The sequence below is a fragment of the Sorex araneus genome, chromosome 2 (assembly GCF_027595985.1).
Source record: "Sorex araneus isolate mSorAra2 chromosome 2, mSorAra2.pri, whole genome shotgun sequence".
Lineage (NCBI taxonomy): Eukaryota > Metazoa > Chordata > Mammalia > Eulipotyphla > Soricidae > Sorex > Sorex araneus.
Window position 1 is genome coordinate 379,744,796 of NC_073303.1, and position 17,751 is coordinate 379,762,546.

Below are 17,751 nucleotides of genomic sequence, written 5' to 3' on the forward strand. Positions count from 1 at the left end.
CGGCAAGGCCCACCCGCAGCCCTGCAGCGCCCGACGAGCAGCGCCCCTGCCGCAGACGACGGCCACACCTGCTCCGCCCGCGCGGACCCAGAGGCCGCGGCCGCCCCCTCGTGCTGGCGGCGCCCGAGTCCTGACGCGTCGGCCCTGACCGAGGGCGGCCTCGGGGCTGACCACCCGGAGTCACTGCGGACACGGGGGAGCATCTCGCAAGCCGGGCGTCCTGAGCGGCCCAGCACCACCTGCGGCGTCCGCTGCACCACGGCCACTCGGCAGCGGGGGCGACGCGCCTCCATCGTGTCGACGCCGCGGTCAGGCCCGACGTTGCCGTGGAGTTGGCCTCCGTCACCCCAACGGTCCGAGGTCTCAGACACTGCAGAGAACGGGTTCCAGGGCGAGGAGAGCCGGCCGAGCACTGTCCCCCGGCACGGGCAGGCAGGTGGGGACGGCCTCTCCGAGGCCCGAGCGAGGCCCCGAGGTACAGAAGCAGACGGTGCGGCCGTGCGGGAGGCCCGAGAGTTTCTCCAAACAGGGAACCGCGTCCTCACGGGCGACGGCGTCTCCAACGGGCCCTGCAGAGGCGCCCGGGCTGGGACGTGGCCGTCCCGCCTTCGTCCTCCGAAACAGGCCCGGCTTCCCCACATGGCCCGGCCGGCGGTGCTGGACAGGCCCTGGCCACGCCCGGCAGCTCCGGGGGCTAACACGGGTCCCTCTCACGCCAGCCAGCGAGCCCGGCAGCGCCCGGCGGTGGGGGCAGGACCGACCAGCACCGGCGCAGAGCTGGGGCTGAACCACTGACAAGGACTCGAGAGGGAGGGAGGCAGCGGCACGGGTTCGAGACACGCAAAGGGTCGCCACGCGCGTGGAACCCGCTCCCTGCTCCCGGCGGAACTGCCTGGCACCCTCCAGCCCTCAGGCAGCCTCGGCCAGTTCTTGGGAGCACTGGACACCGTGGGCGTGGCCAGAGGCTCCGGCGGTGCAGGGCAGAAGCTGTGCCCGGCCGGGGAGGAGAAGCAGGGACGAGAGATGGCCCTGACCCAGGGAGGGTGAGGCCGGAGGCACAGCCCCGGGGGACGGGTCAGGCTCCCGCGTGGGAGGGACTCTGGGCCCCTCCGCCCCGACGGCACCCGGATGGCCGCACCCTCAGGGAGGCCACACGTGGCCCGAACAAGGACACGCCAGCACACGCACGCACACTCGGGTCACTGCGCGTGGAGGGGCCTGGCTGGGGCTGCCGAGGGCGCTTGGCTGAGCGGGACGACCTGCATCCTGCTCGGGTGACCAGGACGACCTGTGTCCTGTTCGGCGAGGGCGGCCCCGAGGGCCCCCTGGTGTGCGGCGCAGGGGTGCGGGGGTGTGGGGGGCGCAGGGGGCACGAGGGTGCGGGGGCGGGCACTCACCTGGGGCAGGGCCGGCCGCGCCCTCCTCTCCGCTCTCCTCGGCGGCGTCTTCAGCCAGGCCGGAGCCGGGGGAGCCGGGGCTGCTGGGCTGGGAGTCGCCCTCGCTGAGTGAGCCGCAGCGCCCGCGGGCCGCCCGGCCCGGCTCCTGCTCCCCGGGCCGCGGCAGGTGGCGCCGGGCGCGGCGGTGCACGCGGGAGTGCAGAACCATCTGGTGGTAGGTGCGGAAGATCTTGCCGCACTCGAAGCACTCGGAGGACTTGCCCTGGCCGGCGGGGGCGGCCGCGCGGCGGCTGGGGCGCGGGGGTGGCCGCGGCTCGGGGGCCCCAGGCACGGGGTCTCCAGAGCGCTTCCGCGGGGGCCCCTGGGGGCCGGGCTCAGGCTCCCGCCGGCGCTTCTCCTGGCTCACCAGCACGAACTCCCGCCGCTCCCTGTCGAAGGCCACGTCCCCGGCCGGGGCCTCGTCCCAGGCGCCGTACTTGAGGGCCTCGGCCGGCTCGGCCACCTTGCCGCGCGTGGCCAGCTGCCAGGCCTGGTAGCTGCTCACGGGGTCCAGCTCGGCCACCCGCTGCCCCACGGGGCCCTGCGCGGGCGCGGTGCCCGCCGGCCGCAAATTCAAGCACTGCAGGAACCGGCGCTGCGAGCCGGGCACGGGGGAGCCAGGCGCCCCGTCGGGGCCCTCAGGCGAGGCCACGGCCCGCGTCCGCCCGGCCTCCGCGCGCCGGTGCACGGCGTTGTGGGCGCTGAGGCTGTCCAGGTTGGTGAAGAGGTTCCCGCACTTGGGGCAGACCTCGTAGAGCGACAGGCCGGCCACGATGGTCTCCTCCTGCACCACGTCGTTGATGGTGGCCACGGGCTCCAGCTCGCCGCGGGGCCGGTTCCTGCCGGCCGCCCGCGGCCCGTGCGCCTTCATGTGGTTCTTGAGGAACCAGGGCTCCTTGAAGCGGCGGCCGCAGATGTGGCAGCCGTGGTCGAAGGAGCCGCGGTGCTTCTTCATGTGCGCCTTGAGGAACCAGGTCTGGCTGAAGGCCTGGCCGCACACCTCGCACGGGAACTCGCCGGCCGGCGGCTCGGCCTTGCCGGGCTCGGGGCCCTGCGCGGCGGCGACGTGGTCCCGCTCCACGTGGCTCAGCAGCGAGTCCTGGCGCAGCGCCGCGTAGCCGCACAGCCGGCAGCGGAGGGGCTTGTGGGCCTGGCGCACGTGCTGCTCCAGCTCCTTGCGGCGCGAGAAGCGGCTGCGGCAGAAGGAGCACTGGGCCGGGGAGCGCTCCTCCCCTGCCTCGGCGTCCCGGCGGCCGCCGCCGCGCAGCAGGACCCTGGCGCCATTGAGCACGCGGTTGCAGGCCGACGTGCTCTTGGTGGGGCTGGCGCAGCCGCCCAGGCCCTCGGCCACGCGCGGCTCGCCCGCCTCGGGCTCCTGGGCCTGTGCCAGCGTGCCGCCGCGGTGCCCGCGGATGTGGATCTTGAGGTTGCCCTTCTGGGAGGCGCGGTGGTCGCAGTAGGGGCACTTGTAGGGCTTCTCGCCCGTGTGCTTGCGCATGTGCTGCGACAGCGAGCTCTGGAAGGGGAAGCCCTTCCCGCAGATGCAGCAGCTGTGGCTCACCGCCCGGCCCGCCTCCGCCTCCAGGCCGCGCCCCGCGCCCGGCTCCATGTCCGCCGCCTCCTGGCCGCTGCGCTCCATGTCCGCCGGGCACGCACGGCTGGTCACGCGGGGGCCGCCTACTGCGCCATGGCCCGGGCGCCCTCCGCTCCGCGGCCGCTCGGGGGCCCTACGGCCGGGTCACGCATGTCCTGGCCCCGAGCACTGCGGCGAGCACCTGCAAGAGAGGGACACGCGGAGCTTAGGGCCGAGGCCTCTCCCGGGGGGCCACACACCGCCCGTCCCCCCCGCGGGATCCCCCCAGCACCCCCCACGGGTCGTCCCTCCAGCATCCCCCCGCCATCCCCCCCGCCATGCCACCCTCCCCCGCCTCCCCCCACACCATCCCCCACACCATCCCCCCTGCCATCCCCCCGCCACCCCCTGGGCACCCACCCACAGCACCCCCCCGGCATCCCCCGGAGCAGCGTCTTCCCCCCAGCCTCCGTGGCCCTCGGTGTCGGCTGCCGGCACCCAGCACCAGCACTCTGGCCGGCCGCCCACCCCGGGTCCCTCCCGGGGCTCCTGCACCGCAGGGACCCTCCGCCCACAAGGCCGAGTCTGTCCAGGAGCAAACGGGGCAGCAGTGGCCCCTGAGTGCCCGGCCCCTCCCGGCCAGCACAGCCCTGTGGCCCGAGCACCCTAAGGCCAGCCCCGACCCCACCGCGGGCAGAGGAGAGCCAGGAAACCCCACAGAGCAGCAGTGTCTGCTCTGCCACGGGACCCCCAACCCCGAGGCCCGCAGCCAAGCAGAGACCCCGTGGCACCAGAGCTGATGGGAAGGAGGGAGGGAGGCCAGGCCATCGCGCCGGGGAAGGGCAGTGCCCACCGCCCACTCGCCCCAGCTCCAGACGGGAGGAACTGGCTCCTGAGCACCCCGGGCACGTGCGCGAGCACACACACACACACACACACAGACACACACCCCTTTACACCCACCTACACACACCTACATACACACATACACACCTACACACATACACACACACCTGCACACCTACATACACACACCTACACACATACACCTACATACCTACACACACCTGCACACACCTATATACACCTACACACACCTACATACCTACACACACCTACACACATGCACACGCTCACACACACACCCCTTTACACCCACCTACACACCTACACACACCTACATACATACACACACCTACACACACCTGCGCACACCTACATACACCTACACACACCTACGTACCTACACATACCTACACACATCTACACACACCTACACACCTATACACACGCATACACACACACCTACACACATGCACACGCACACGCATACACACACCTACACACATGCACACGCTCACACACACACCCCTTTACACCCACCTACACACCTACACACACCTACATACATACACACACCTACACACATACACACATACTTACACACACCTACACACACCTATATACACCTACACACACCTACATACCTACACATACCTACACACATGCACACGCACATGAATACACACACCTACACACATGCACACACACACACCCCTTTACACCCACCTACACACCTACACACACCTACATACATACACACACCTACACACACCTGCGCACACCTATATACACCTACACACACCTACGTACCTACACATACCTACACACATCTACACACACCTACACACCTGTACACACGCATACACACACACCTACACACATGCACACGCACACGCATACACACACCTACACACACGCACACGCATACACACACCTACACACACGCACAGGCTCACACACACCAACTCCTGCCGGCCCCTCTGTGGGCAGTGCCCGGGGCAGAGCACGGTGGCCGGGCCCCTGGAGGTGGGTCTCTCCTGCCCAGAGCGCCTGCTCTCCGGGGGCAGTGCCTGGCCGGGTGAGCGGGTCCCCATGGCCCTGCCGCTGGAGAACCCGCCTGGAGCCAGGGGCACGCAGCGACAGACGTGCCCTCTGGGGGGCCTGCACGCGGGCGGGGGTGGTCAGTGGTCGGTGCCGGGGACCAGCTGCACACCTGCGGCAGCTGTGCACTGCCCCCTGCTGGCGGGTCCGAGCAGTGCTGGCCCCACCCCCCACGGCCGAGCCCAAACAGAACCGCAGACTGGGGGATAACCTAGCCGGGCCTCACTCGCACCCACCCCCCAGGCACAGAGGCCACCCGCAGGGGGAGGGAGGGCCGGGCCCTGTCGCAGCCCCCGCACTGCACAGCCCACTGGAAAGCCTTCTGCCCGGGACGAGTCTCGGCCCCGTTGTTACTGTATTACAAACTTTTTCCAAGGCTACCGCTGGGCGCGCGCCAGGCAGGACTGTGACTTAATTGTTTAGGCACAGAGACGACTTGTTGATTCGCGTTTTAAAATAGCTTTCCACGGAGCCGTGTCCGAGGGCACGCATGTGCATCCCGCGTCCTCTCCAGACGCGTAATGAACGGTTTGCAGCTCCTGTTTAAAAACGCCTTCTGCAACTTTCAGGATGCGTCGGGACAAAGGGGCCGACTGTGGGGAGGGCCTGGGGGGCCCGTGACACCTCGGCCCCAGGAGGGCGGGCGCTGGGTGACGCGCCGACACTCATTACCCCACCAGGCGAGGGGCCTCGGCTGGAGCTTCAAAAGTAGGAAATTTAAACAATAACCGACTGAAACGGGCTGCTCGGGAGAAGGAAGACGTCCTGCAGCGACACTCGGGCCGGACGTGAATGTGTGAGTGACCCGGGTTCGACCCCAGGCCCACCAGCAGACAACGCCCCCCGGCGTCTGGCTCGGCCCTCAGCACACCGCACCCTGGGCCCGGCTGAGCACCAGCGCCAGGGGCCCCGGAAGGAGGCCTCAGAGGAAGTCAATCAAGTTTTACGTAAAAACATTAAAGAGCTTCATACCATTCCCTGCCCCCGCCCCCCGGCCCCCTCCACCCTGGTCCTGCCGGCGAGGGCCCCCGCTTCCGCCCAGCGGCCGCCCTGGCCTTGACCCCAGGGGCACAGGGGCAGCTTTCAGACCCCTCCAGCGGCCGGCGTGGCTCAGAGTGCAGCTGCGCCCACGGGCTCCTCGACCAAGCCAGCACCCCGGGCCGAGGACCCCCGCCCCACGGCCAGGCACCCGGGAGGCCCTGGGGGAGAGCCGGAGCCCGCAGGGGTGGCCGCAGACCCCGAGGTTGGGGGGGGCCTGGAGAAGCGCGGCCTGTCCCGCAGACAACGGCAGGAGCCGAGTCGGCCACGGGCGGCATGAGGCAGCTCGTCCTCGGGCAGGACAAAAGGCCCATTCTCGGGGCCGCCCCCCCAACAATGCCGGGTTCCTCCGGCTCCCCCGGCTGCTGCAGGGACAATTCCAGGCTCACAGCCCCGGAGCCACATAAGTGGCACATTCACAGCAGGGGGCCCACGGCCCGGGACAAGCCCCTGGGCGGCTGCCGCAGCCAATCAATAATCCATTATGCGCCGAGACCTTTCCCCCAGGAAGCGGCGAGCAGGGGGTGCGCCTCCCCCCCCCACGGCTCTCCCCTCACAATGGCCTGGCAAGGACCCCCGGACGCGCCCCCTCCTCCAGGGAGCTGGACGCACCCTCAGGGGAGGACAGAGGCAGCAGCGCCCCAGGGAGTCGGAGCAAGGGGTCGCCGCCCCAGGCCCTCAGCAGGACGCTCGGCCCCCACCACACAGCCGCCCGCCTCCCGGGGGCGGGCCAGAGTGTCCACGTGCAACTGGGCCGGGTCAGCACCCACGCCTGCGTGCGTGGGCGGGCCAGAGCGGCCACCTCCCAGGGGGCGGGCAGCAGCGCCCACGTGCAATGGGCGGGCAGCAGCGCCCACCTCCGAGCCAGCGGGCCCAAGCGTCCACGTGCGAGCAGGCGTCCAGGGCACGGCGGGCGCACGAGCAGGGGCAGGCCAGCGGCCCGGTCCCTGACCCGCGCGCAGCTCTCCCGCCCCGGCAGCTGCGGAGGTGCGGGGGTCTCGCCCACCCTCCGGCCCCACCTGCCTGCTGGGGGCGCCTGGGCTTGCCGGTGGCCCGAGGGACACGCAGCCGCGGGCCTGGCCGCGGCCCAGCACCGCAGGGACACCGTCTGTTTCTATTTTTTAACTCGGGAAACCCACACAGGGGACAACCCCGCTTGAAAGTGCTCCAAGGTGCTTGCGGAGTCTCGGCGCACAGTGCACAGACTCACCAACTCGGGGCCCCGCGCCGGTGTACTTCGCTGATGTCTGAGGAACTCAGCGGGGAGGGAAAGCACCCGGCCGGCGGCCAGCCCTCGGCCACCGGAACACCGCCCTGCGCTCAGCGTCCAGGGCTGACAGCACCGGAGGGCACTGCGCGTCCCCGCAAACGGGTCACACACCCCCCCCGGCCGCTCGCGTCGTCTCGGGGAAGACGCGGGCAGTGGCCGAGGCGTCCCCGGCTCGTGAGAGACGAGGCTGCCGTGTGGTGCAGGCCGGGCCGGGAATCTGAGCCACGCGCCTCTCGGCCCTGGGGCTCCTGCGACGGGCGGGTAGAGCCGCATCCACAAGGGGTCCTGTCCCCGTCAGCAGGGGCCCCGCGCCCGGCCACCCCGGGCACGAGTGGGCCTGCTCGGCACTGACCCCGCGGGCACCATGGGCCGACACCGGCCACAGCCTGGAATCAACCCGCACTGACGGTCCCCGAGGCCAGACGCAGGACAAGCTGACCCCCAGGGCAGTGCCCGGCTGGCCAGCTCTGACCGGCAGCTGAGGGGCCTCCTCAGCACAGGGTGGCCGCTCCACCGCCCCGGCGGCCCCGGGCAGCACGGCCCAGCCCCTCCTGACGCCCAGACCAGAGATGCGGGTGCGGAGGCCGGCCCGCCGCCTGCACAGCACGGCAGCCCAATGGGAGGGTCCTTCCCGCGGAGGCCCCTGAACGCATCCCAAACGTGCCTGGGACCAGCCCTCCGCCACCCCGTAACGGCACGTCCTGGACCCGAGGCCACGCATGAGACTGAGCCGGGCGGCCGTTTGCTCTGAAAGGGGCAGTGGGCCAGAGCAGGCACCCACCTTGGGCCCCCTGCCCCAGGGCCATGCCTCAGGCCGCGCCAAGACCCACCCTCAGCTCTCCAGGGCATCCGAGACCACGAGGGACACAGTGGGTCCGTGGGTACCACCCCGTAAGGAGCAGCCGGCCTGCGGCTACACACACACACACACACACTCACACTCACACACACACTCACACTCACACTCACACTCACACACGGCTCCAACCCAGGCCAGGAGGGCTCCACGCCCAGAAGTCACATGGCTCCTGTACACACACACACACACACACTCTCTCTCTCACACACTCGCATAGTCACCCCCCCCACACACAAACGCTCACACACACTCATATATATGCTCACACACGGGTAGCAGCACGACCGGCCGGCCCACAGGAGGGAAGCCCTAGCCTGGGGCACAGAGGCCAGAGGCAGGAACACCAAGACCCCCGGGAGGGCCCACCCAGGGCCCTGGGCCCGAGTGCGAGCTCCTGTCCTCATTCTGCCAGACGCTGACCACTCCCACAGTCGGGGCTGCTGGACAGCAGAGCCTGCCCAGGACGCCGGCCCACTGGGCTGCCCGGCACCGGCCCTGCCCCCCGCGCCCATCCCTTGGGTGTGCAGCACAGGTGAGCGGGTGCAGGTGTGCAGGGTTGGCGTGTGGGCTCAGGGGTGCAGGGATGTGGATGCAGACGTGCAGGAAACAGGTGTCTGAGTGCAGGTGTGTGGGGTCAGGCACCTCTGTAGTGCAGGTGTGTGCAGGGAGCAGTTGTGCAGGGTACGACAGGTATCTGGGGCATGAGAATATGGCAAGGGTGTGAAGGTGTGTGGGTGCAGGGGTGAAGGTGTGTGAGTGCAGGGGTGAAGGTGTGCAGTGCAGTGATGAAGGTGTGTGGGTGCAGGGGTGAAGGTGTGCAGGTGCAGGGGTGAAGGTGTGCAGGTGCGAAGGTGTGCAGGTGCAGTGATGAAAGTGTGTGGGTGCAGGGGTAAAGGTGTGTGAGTGCAGGGGTGAAGATGTGTGATGTTGTGATGAAGGTGTACAGGTGCAGGGGTGAAGGTGTGTGGGCACAGGGGTGAAGGTGTGCAGATGCAGGGGTGAAGGTGTGTGGGTGCAGGGGTGAAGGTGTGCGGTGCAGTGAAGATGTGTGGGTGCAGGGGTGAGGGTGTGTGGGTGCAGGGGTGAAGGTTGCCGGTGCAGGGGTGAAGGTTGCCGATGCAGGGGTGAAGGTGTGTGGGTGCAGGGGTGAAGATGTGTGGGTGCGGGGATGAAGGTGTACAGGTGCAGGGGTGAAGGTTGCAGGTGCAGGGATGAAGGTGTACAGGTGCAGGGGTGAAGGTGTGTGGGTGCAGGGGTGAAGATGTGTGGGTGCAGGGATGAAGGTGTACAGGTGCAGGGGTGAAGGTTGCAGGTGCAGGGATGAAGGTGTACAGGTGCAGGGGTGAAGGTGTGTGGGTGCAGGGGTGAAGATGTTTGGGTGCAGGGATGAAGGTGTACAGGTGCGGGGGTGAAGGTTGCAGGTGCAGGGATGAAGGTGTACAGGTGCAGGGGGTGAAGGTGTGCGGTACAGTGGTGAAGGTGTGCCGGTGCAGGGGTGAAGATGTGTGGGTGCAGGGGCGAAGGTGTGTGGGTGCAGGGGTGAAGGTGTACAGATGCAGGGATGAAGGTGTACAGGTGCTGGGGTGAAGGTGTACAGATGCAGGGATGAAGGTGTACAGGTGCAGGGGTGAAGGTGTGCGGTGCAGTGGTGAAGGGGTGAGGGTGTGTGGTTGCAGGGGTGCAGGCTGCGGCCAGGACCCACCGTGCTCACGAGGCTCACAGAGCTGCAGGTGGTCACGCCCCCAGCAGAGCCTCAGACACTCCCGGCCCTCAGCAGGCCCACCAGGGCCCACAGGGACAAAGCAAGTGCTCGGCGAGCAGCTCTCGGCTGAGGGTGTGTCCAGACAAGGCCGTCCCTGGCCCCCTCGCCAGGGAGCGCCCAGCAGGCACAGCAGGGGGCCTGGGGCGGGTGCAGGGCCCGTGTCCAGACAGCACCCGGACACGGAGACCCAGTGACGGCCAGCAATGCCGGTCCACCAGGGCCGGGCACAGAGAGGAGGCCCAGGCTGTGGGCACCCCTGAAGCCGGCCCCTCCCCGGGCCCGGGGCCGAGGCTCTGCCTGCTCGGTGCTGAGGGCCCCGCCCTGCCGTGTCCCCTGCAGCCTCGAGGCCCAGCCCCTGCCCCCACACGGGCATTCGCCAAGGTTCCGGGGTCCAGCCTCTCCGCGTCCAGGCCCCCCCAAGGTGCAGCCTGTCAGCGGCCGCGGGCGGACGCCCTCCTCTCTGCGCCCCTGCGGCGGGAGCTTCCGAGAGAAGCGCCTGGAGACAGCAGAGGAATCGCCGCTATTCTGCTCACACGCAAGGACTCGGGGCAGGAGCAGAGGGAGAAGCCCCTCCCCCCTCCCCAGGGTCAAAGGGCGGGCGGAACCCACGGGCGCGACAGGGGCCCAGGGCAGAGACCACCCTCCCCCGCGCGGCCCCACTGCAAGGCCTCAGGCCAGGGACAACCGGGCCCCTCCCGAGGCACCTACACGCCTTCCTGACGTCGTCTGAGCAACGTCACGCGTGTGACCCCGTCTCCCCACACACAACCGCCACGGGACTCGAGTCAGAGTGCTCGCGCTCCCGGCGCTGCAGACACTCCTGGCAGAGACCGAGAGTGCGCCCGCCGCCTGGTGACTCACCGGCCCCAGAGCCCCGGCGCACGGGCGGACGCCGTGGTTACGAGGCCGCGCGGGGCCAGTTTCCATGTGACAGAGGAAGCCACGGCTCCCCGCAGGGCCACGCAGCGCGTACACGTGGCCTTAAGGGCAGGCGGGGCCGGGCTGTGGCGCCCTGCAGCCTCAGTCACGGAGCCTGGCCTGTCACAGCTCCACGCCGACCCCGTCAGAGCCGCATGTTAGCCCCTGTCCAGGTCTACACCCAGAGAGCTCTGGGCGTCTACACGCTAGCCCACCCAGAGTCTACACTAGCCCACCCAGAGTCTACACTAGCCCAGTCAGAGTCTACACTAGCCCAGTCAGAGTCTACACCACTAGCCCAGTCAGTCTATACCACTAGCCCACCCAGAGTCTACACTAGCCCAGTCAGAGTCTACACTAGCCCAGTCAGAGTCTACACCACTAGCCCAGTCAGTCTATACCACTAGCCCACCCAGAGTCTACACTAGCCCAGTCAGAGTCTACACTACTGGCCCAGAGTCTACACCACTAGCCCACCCAGAGTCTACACGCTAGCCCACCCAGAGTCTACACCACTAGCCCAGTCAGAGTCTACACCACTAGCCCAGTCAGAGTCTACACCACTAGCCCAGAGTCTACACCACTAGCCTACCCAGAGTCTACACCACTAGCCCAGTCAGTCTACACCACTAGCCCAGTCAGAGTCTACACCACTAGCCCACCCAGAGTCTACACCACTAGCCCAGTCAGAGTCTACACCACTAGCCTACCCAGAGTCTACACCACTAGCCCACCCAGAGTCTACACCACTAGCCCAGAGTCTACACCACTAGCCCACCCAGAGACTACACCACTAGCCCACCCAGAGTCTACACTAGCCCAGAGTCTACACCTCTAGCCCACCCAGAGTCTACACTAGCCCAGTCAGAGTCTATACCACTAGCCCAGTCAGTCTATACCACTAGCCCACCCAGAGTCTACACTAGCCCAGTCAGAGTCTACACTACTGGCCCAGAGTCTACACCACTAGCCCACCCAGAGTCTACACCACTAGCCCACCCAGAGTCTACACCACTAGCCCATCCAGAGTCTACACCACTAGCCCACCCAGAGTCGGTACTGCTGCCACAGATCTGGAGCTGTGCTTGCTCACAGGACCCTGCCATGACACAGGACCGAGGGCTCTGACCAGCTTCAAGGCGCCCAGCCAACATGGCGCGTCTGCACAGGGCTGGGATTCACCCGAGAGGCCACTGCCGGCTCTCTCCTCTTCACTGACAGACCCAGAGTCACAGGAGCAAGAACCCCAGTCAGGCCAGTCACACACACTGCGGTGTGTCCCCACTGACACTGCCAAGTCCCCTCAGACACCACTTTAGACACCACGGAGTCCCCTCAGACACCGCTGAGTGTCCCCACATACACCACCAAGTCCCCTCAGACACCGCCGAGTCCCCACAGACACCGCCGAGTCCCCATAGACACCGCCTAGTCCCCACAGACACCGCCGAGTGTCCCCTCAGACACCGCCGAGTCCCCACAGACACCGCCGAGTGTCCCCTCAGACACCGCCGAGTCCCCCACTGACACCGCCGAGTCCCCACAGATACCCCACAGACACCGCCGAGTCCCCCACTGACACCGCCGAGTCCCCACAGATACCCCACAGACACCGCCGAGTCCCCCACTGACACCGCCGAGTCCCCACAGATACCCCACAGACACCGCCGAGTCCCCCACTGACACCGCCGAGTCCCCACAGATACCCCACAGACACCGCCGAGTCCCCCACTGACACCGCCGAGTCCCCACAGATACCCCACAGACACCGCCGAGTCCCCCACTGACACCGCCGAGTCCCCACAGACACCGCCGAGTCCCCCACAGACACCGCCTAGTGTCCCCTCAGACACCGCCGAGTCCCCACAGACACCGCCGAGTGTCCCCTCAGACACCGCCGAGTCCCCCACTGACACCGCCAAGTCCCCCATAGACACCGCCGAGTGTCCCCTCAGACACCGCCGAGTCCCCCACTGACACCGCCAAGTCCCCCATAGACACCGCCTAGTGTCCCCTCAGACACCGCCGAGTCCCCACAGACACCGCCGAGTGTCCCCTCAGACACCGCCGAGTCCCCATAGACACCGCCGAGTCCCCCACTGACACCGCCGAGTCCCCCACTGACACCGCCGAGTCCCCCACAGACACCGCCGAGTCCCCCACAGACACCGCTGAGTCCCCACAGACACCGCCAAGTCCCCCACTGACACCGCCGAGTCCCCACAGACATCGCTGAGTCCCCCACAGACACCGCCGAGTGTCCCCTCAGACACTGCCGAGTCCCCACAGACACCGCCGAGTGTCCCCTCAGACACTGCCGAGTCCCCATAGACACCGCCGAGTCCCCCACTGACACCGCCGAGTCCCCCACAGACACCGCCGAGTCCCCCACAGACACCGCTGAGTCCCCACAGACACCGCCAAGTCCCCCACAGACACCGCTGAGTCCCCACAGACATCGCCGAGTCCCCTCACGAGTCCCCTCAGGCACCACCGAGTATCCCCACAAACACCACCAAGTCCCCACAGACACCGCCAAGTCCCCCACAGACACCAGAGTCCCCACAGACACCGCTGAGTCCCCCACAGACACCGCCAAGTGTCCCCACAGACACCGCCGAGTGTCCCACATGGGCACGTGCACTCCCAGGGGCACCCCAGCCCGTGTTGCTCCCATTGGTGCTGTGGAAGCAGAGGGACAGGCCAAGGCACGGCGGCCACACGGCCTGAAGCCCCACCAAGGCGGCCAGTGCTCGGGACGGCCACTTCCCCCCACGGAGGCTTTGACGCTCAGAATCTCTCATCCCGCGCTGGGATGCTGTCGGCGTCACTGCAGGCCGCGCCCCACCGCTGACCGCTCCTGACGGGACCACTCAGACCCCTCGCCCTGGCAGGGCCCTCCCAGCGTCCCCAGGCACCAGGTGACAGATCCAAGGGCTGACCGTTTCCCAGCGCAGGAACGTGTCCACAGGGCCGGCAGGGGCCCCGCTGGGGACCATCTCCACCCCGGGGCCGACACGCCTCCCTCCCCTCTGGACAGGTACTTCGGGCGAGGCAGCCGCGCACGTGCCCCGGGAACGGCCTGTGCGCTGGGCTGCCCACTCCCTGCTCGCAGCATGGCGGGCCCGCGGGGCACCTGGCTCCCAGCACCCGCCAGGGGAAGGGGCCCCACACACGCCGGGCGGCACAGGCCCCTCCGTGCACGCCCGCGTGGCCGCACAGCTGGAGAAGGGAGGGAAAGGAGAAGCCCAGGGGCCCGCCCAGCACGGCCAGTCAGGCCCAGGCCACACCCCGTCTACACCTGGGGCCTCAGCGTCCCCACCCACACGTCTGCACAGCCCCACAGCTCAGCCCCTCACCCCCCCGGCAGGGCTGGTCGCCATCGGGTGGGGCACTCACCTCCGGCCCAGCCGCCACAAAGCGGGTCCGAACAACTCTCCGTCACCTGCATCCCTTCCACGGGCACACAACGTACACACACTGGCGGGGCGCACATGTGCACACACAAGCACTATCATCCACAGCCACTTGTACATATGGGCACACATGGCACAGGCACACAAGGGCACACATCAGTGTGCACACGCGTGCACATGTACACCTATGTATACATAAGCAGACGTGTGGGCACACATATGCACACAGGCGCACACACACATGGGCACACGTTGGTACAGGCACATGCACCCATGTAGGCACATGCACACATGAGCACACACACATGGGCACACGTTGGCACAGGCACATGCACCCATGTAGGCACATGCACACATGAGCACACACAGGCACACACATGTGCACACGTACACAAAGGCACACATGATCACATACATGTGCATACATGTATACATGCAAAGACATGGGCATAGCCGGCCACAGGCACACATGAGTACATACATACGCACACACAGGGACATGCACACGTATACACATGTCCACACACAGGTGCATGTGAGGCTCTGGCCACCCCTGGCCCCATGTGCTGCCCATGGCCCAGTCCAGCACCCGAACAGGAAGGGCCACCTGCAACATGACTCAGCAGAGTGCGGCCCCCCCCCCTGCTCCGTGAGCCGCGTCCACAGGACCCACCGAACTGACCGCCCACTCCACACACACACACACACACACACACACACACACACACACCCTCCCACACGCCTCAGGGCTGCCGCAAGACAACCAACGGCCCCAACCCAAAACTCCCGCGGAGACCCGGCAGGGAGCAGAGCGGGCGGCAGGGGGAAGCGCGCGAGGGGCCGAGCGCTCGTTTCTTCACCTTCCCCGAGAGGAAGCGCAACCAGAGTCTTGAGAAACACGGGGTTAAGCAGAAGTTATAAATACAAACCCTCGTAAAACTGAACCAAAGACCTCACGTCCCTCTGGCTTCAAGAATTAGAGAAGACACAGTTGAGAGACCAGTAAGCGGAAAATAAATAAAGCAGAAATATGATCGATTAGCAACGAAGGCTGGATGAATCTGTCTCATCAGAAGCCTCTTCACCTAAGACTGTCCAGCGACGTGGCTGGAAGTTAGACCCAACTACTCGCTCTCTGAAATTTGGACATTTACAAAGTAAACCAGAAAACACAAGCAAAAGTAACAGTGAAAATAAACTTTCATGGCAAGTTCAACTCCTGATGTATTTTTAAAGGGCATCGGACTGCACGTCATCTTATAGTCACTCCAGGTAAAGATTAGCGTGAGGGAGCCAGAGAGACAGTGCGGCAGAGAGAGGCACTGGCCTTGCACACAGCTGACCCCAGTTCGATCCTGGCCACTACACAAGGCCCCGCCCCCCGCAGGCACGCGGCGTGAGCCCTGAATCAGGTGGGATGGCCCACAGCCACCCCCCAAGAATCTGAGAAGATAACAAATACCTTAACGCCTAAGTCAACAAAACTGAGAGAAAGCAAAGCATGGGGGGGGGCAGGAAAGGCCGCAACAGCGAAAGGCCGAAGGGGAGAAAAGGGAAGGGTGTCCGCCGTGTGACTCCTCGTGCCACCAGCCTGCCGTGGCCCCTGACACGGGCTCACACAACACCGGCCTCCTGTGGTCTAACACAGACTCACACCCCACTAGCTTCCCGTGGGCCTGATGCGGATTCATGTTCCACTGGCCTGCCGTGGCCCGACATGGCCTCCCGCTCCACCAGCTTCCCGTGGCCCCTGACACCACCGGCCTCCCGTGGCCCCTGACACGGGCTCACGCACCACCGGCCTCCCGTGGCCCCTGACACGGGCTCACGCTCCACCAGCTTCCCATGGTCCCTAACACGGGTTCACGCTCCACCGGCCTCCTGTGTCCCCTGACATGGGTTCATGCTCCACCGGCCTCCCGTGGCCCCTGACACGGGCTCCCACTCCACCGGCCTGCCGTGGCCCCTGACACGGCTCCCGCTCCACCGGCCCGCCGTGGCCCCGGGCACCAACACCAGCCCTCTCGGGAGCGCGACAGCCGGCAGCCCAGACTCCAGAAACCACCAAGAGCAAGGCTGGGAGAAAGGCACAGCACAGAGCCCTCCTGAAGCGACCATGTGCCGGGACCCGGGACGCGGAGGGCCGGAAGCGCATGAGCCGAGTCGGAGACACCAGAGAGGGAACAATGAGGACCTTGAGTTTGGGTTTCAGAAAGTAACGAGTCAGGAGCCACAGCTGGCGCGGGAGGGCGCAGTCGCTGATAACGGCACGGCTTATCTCCCTCCTGAGAGCAGAGCCGGGGGCGTGGGCCGACCACCGAGGGTGGGAATGAAAGGAAGAGCTTGTTTCTCCAGGTCCCCGGCCTTCTCCACGGCGTGAAGTCAGTCCACACACTCGGCCAGACGAGCTTCTGGGCCTAAATTCCACGGCACAGACGCAAGCGACGAGGGACACTTGACGCAGAAAACGGAACTCCTGGGACCGGTGAGACGGCACAGCGGGTCGGGCGCCGGCCGAGCACGTGGCCCGCCTGGGTCCCATCCCCGGGCACCCCGCGGTGCAGCGCCAGGAAGAGGCAAGCCCCCAAACAAGGCCCCAAACAAGGCTCACTCAGACAGCCCGCGTGTGAGAGGGAGCCGGGAACCCGAGTACCGCCACGACCAGGGCCAGGCCCGGGGTGAGAAGCGTTTCCAAAGCAACAATCAAGCCCAGCCACGCCCGCCAGACGGGAGCCACGCACCCCACACGCCCGCTGGGAAACGCGCTGAGACAGGCTGCTCGGGGGAGGAAGCGAGGCCAGAGACACGACGTGGACAGAGGCAGGCGTGGGGCGGCCGCCCCGACCAAGTCTCGGGGGCTTACGGGACGGCAGGTGCGAGGGGACGCGGTGCCCGGTCCTTCTCAGGGCGCCACTGCACCGTCCCCGCGGCCGGCCTGGGGAGAGGCTCGCCCGCACGGCGGGGGGTGGGGGCGTCGGGCTTCGCGGGGAAGCGGGTCCCCCTCCACGTCGGGCGTGTCCCAGAGGGCAGCCCCTAGGGTGGCGGCAGAGCAGGGGCCGGGACGCGGGGGAGAGCGGGGAGGAGACGGGGGTGGCCTGGCATCCCGGCCCGGGCCCGGGGGAGCAGCTGTGGCGGGACGCGAGTCTCACGAAGGCCGGGAAGTGTGGCCGAGACGGGGACGCCCCGCGGCCCAGGCCCCTGCACCCTGCCGGGGAGCACCAGCACCCGGGCAACCTCGGACTCGGTTTCCCCCAAGTGCCGCTGCCCGCAGAGGGCACAAAGGTGACCAGGGAGGCCGGGGGGCAGTGCTCTGCGCCCTGTGCTGGCCATGTCCGAGGGAAAGGCGGGGCCCGGGCTAGGGCGGCGAGCCCGAGCCGCAGACACGGCGTCCGCGGGGAGCCGGGAAGGGCCACGGCCTCCGTCCAGGCGCCTGCGTGACCTCTGACGCCCGCGTCTGCGGCAGGGCTGTGGCCGGGCTCCACGCCCTCGAGTGGCGGCAGAGGCCCAGGCCAGGAGACTCGGAAAGGGACAGCGG

The 17,751-nt window shown here is 67.3% G+C and overlaps 1 protein-coding gene across 8 annotated transcripts in view; it reads right to left on the reverse strand.

Annotated features, from left to right (window-relative positions):
* ZNF516 (zinc finger protein 516) overlaps nt 1-17,751 on the reverse strand; it is a 48,143-nt gene that overhangs the window by 18,863 nt on the left and 11,529 nt on the right. For all 8 annotated transcript variants that reach the window (XM_055126863.1, XM_055126861.1, XM_055126862.1 and 5 more), the window contains exon 2: nt 1,398-3,211. In XM_055126863.1, the coding sequence (XP_054982838.1) occupies nt 1,398-3,075 (1,678 nt within the window). In that variant the 5' untranslated portion in view covers nt 3,076-3,211. The remainder of the gene's footprint in view (nt 1-1,397; nt 3,212-17,751) is intronic.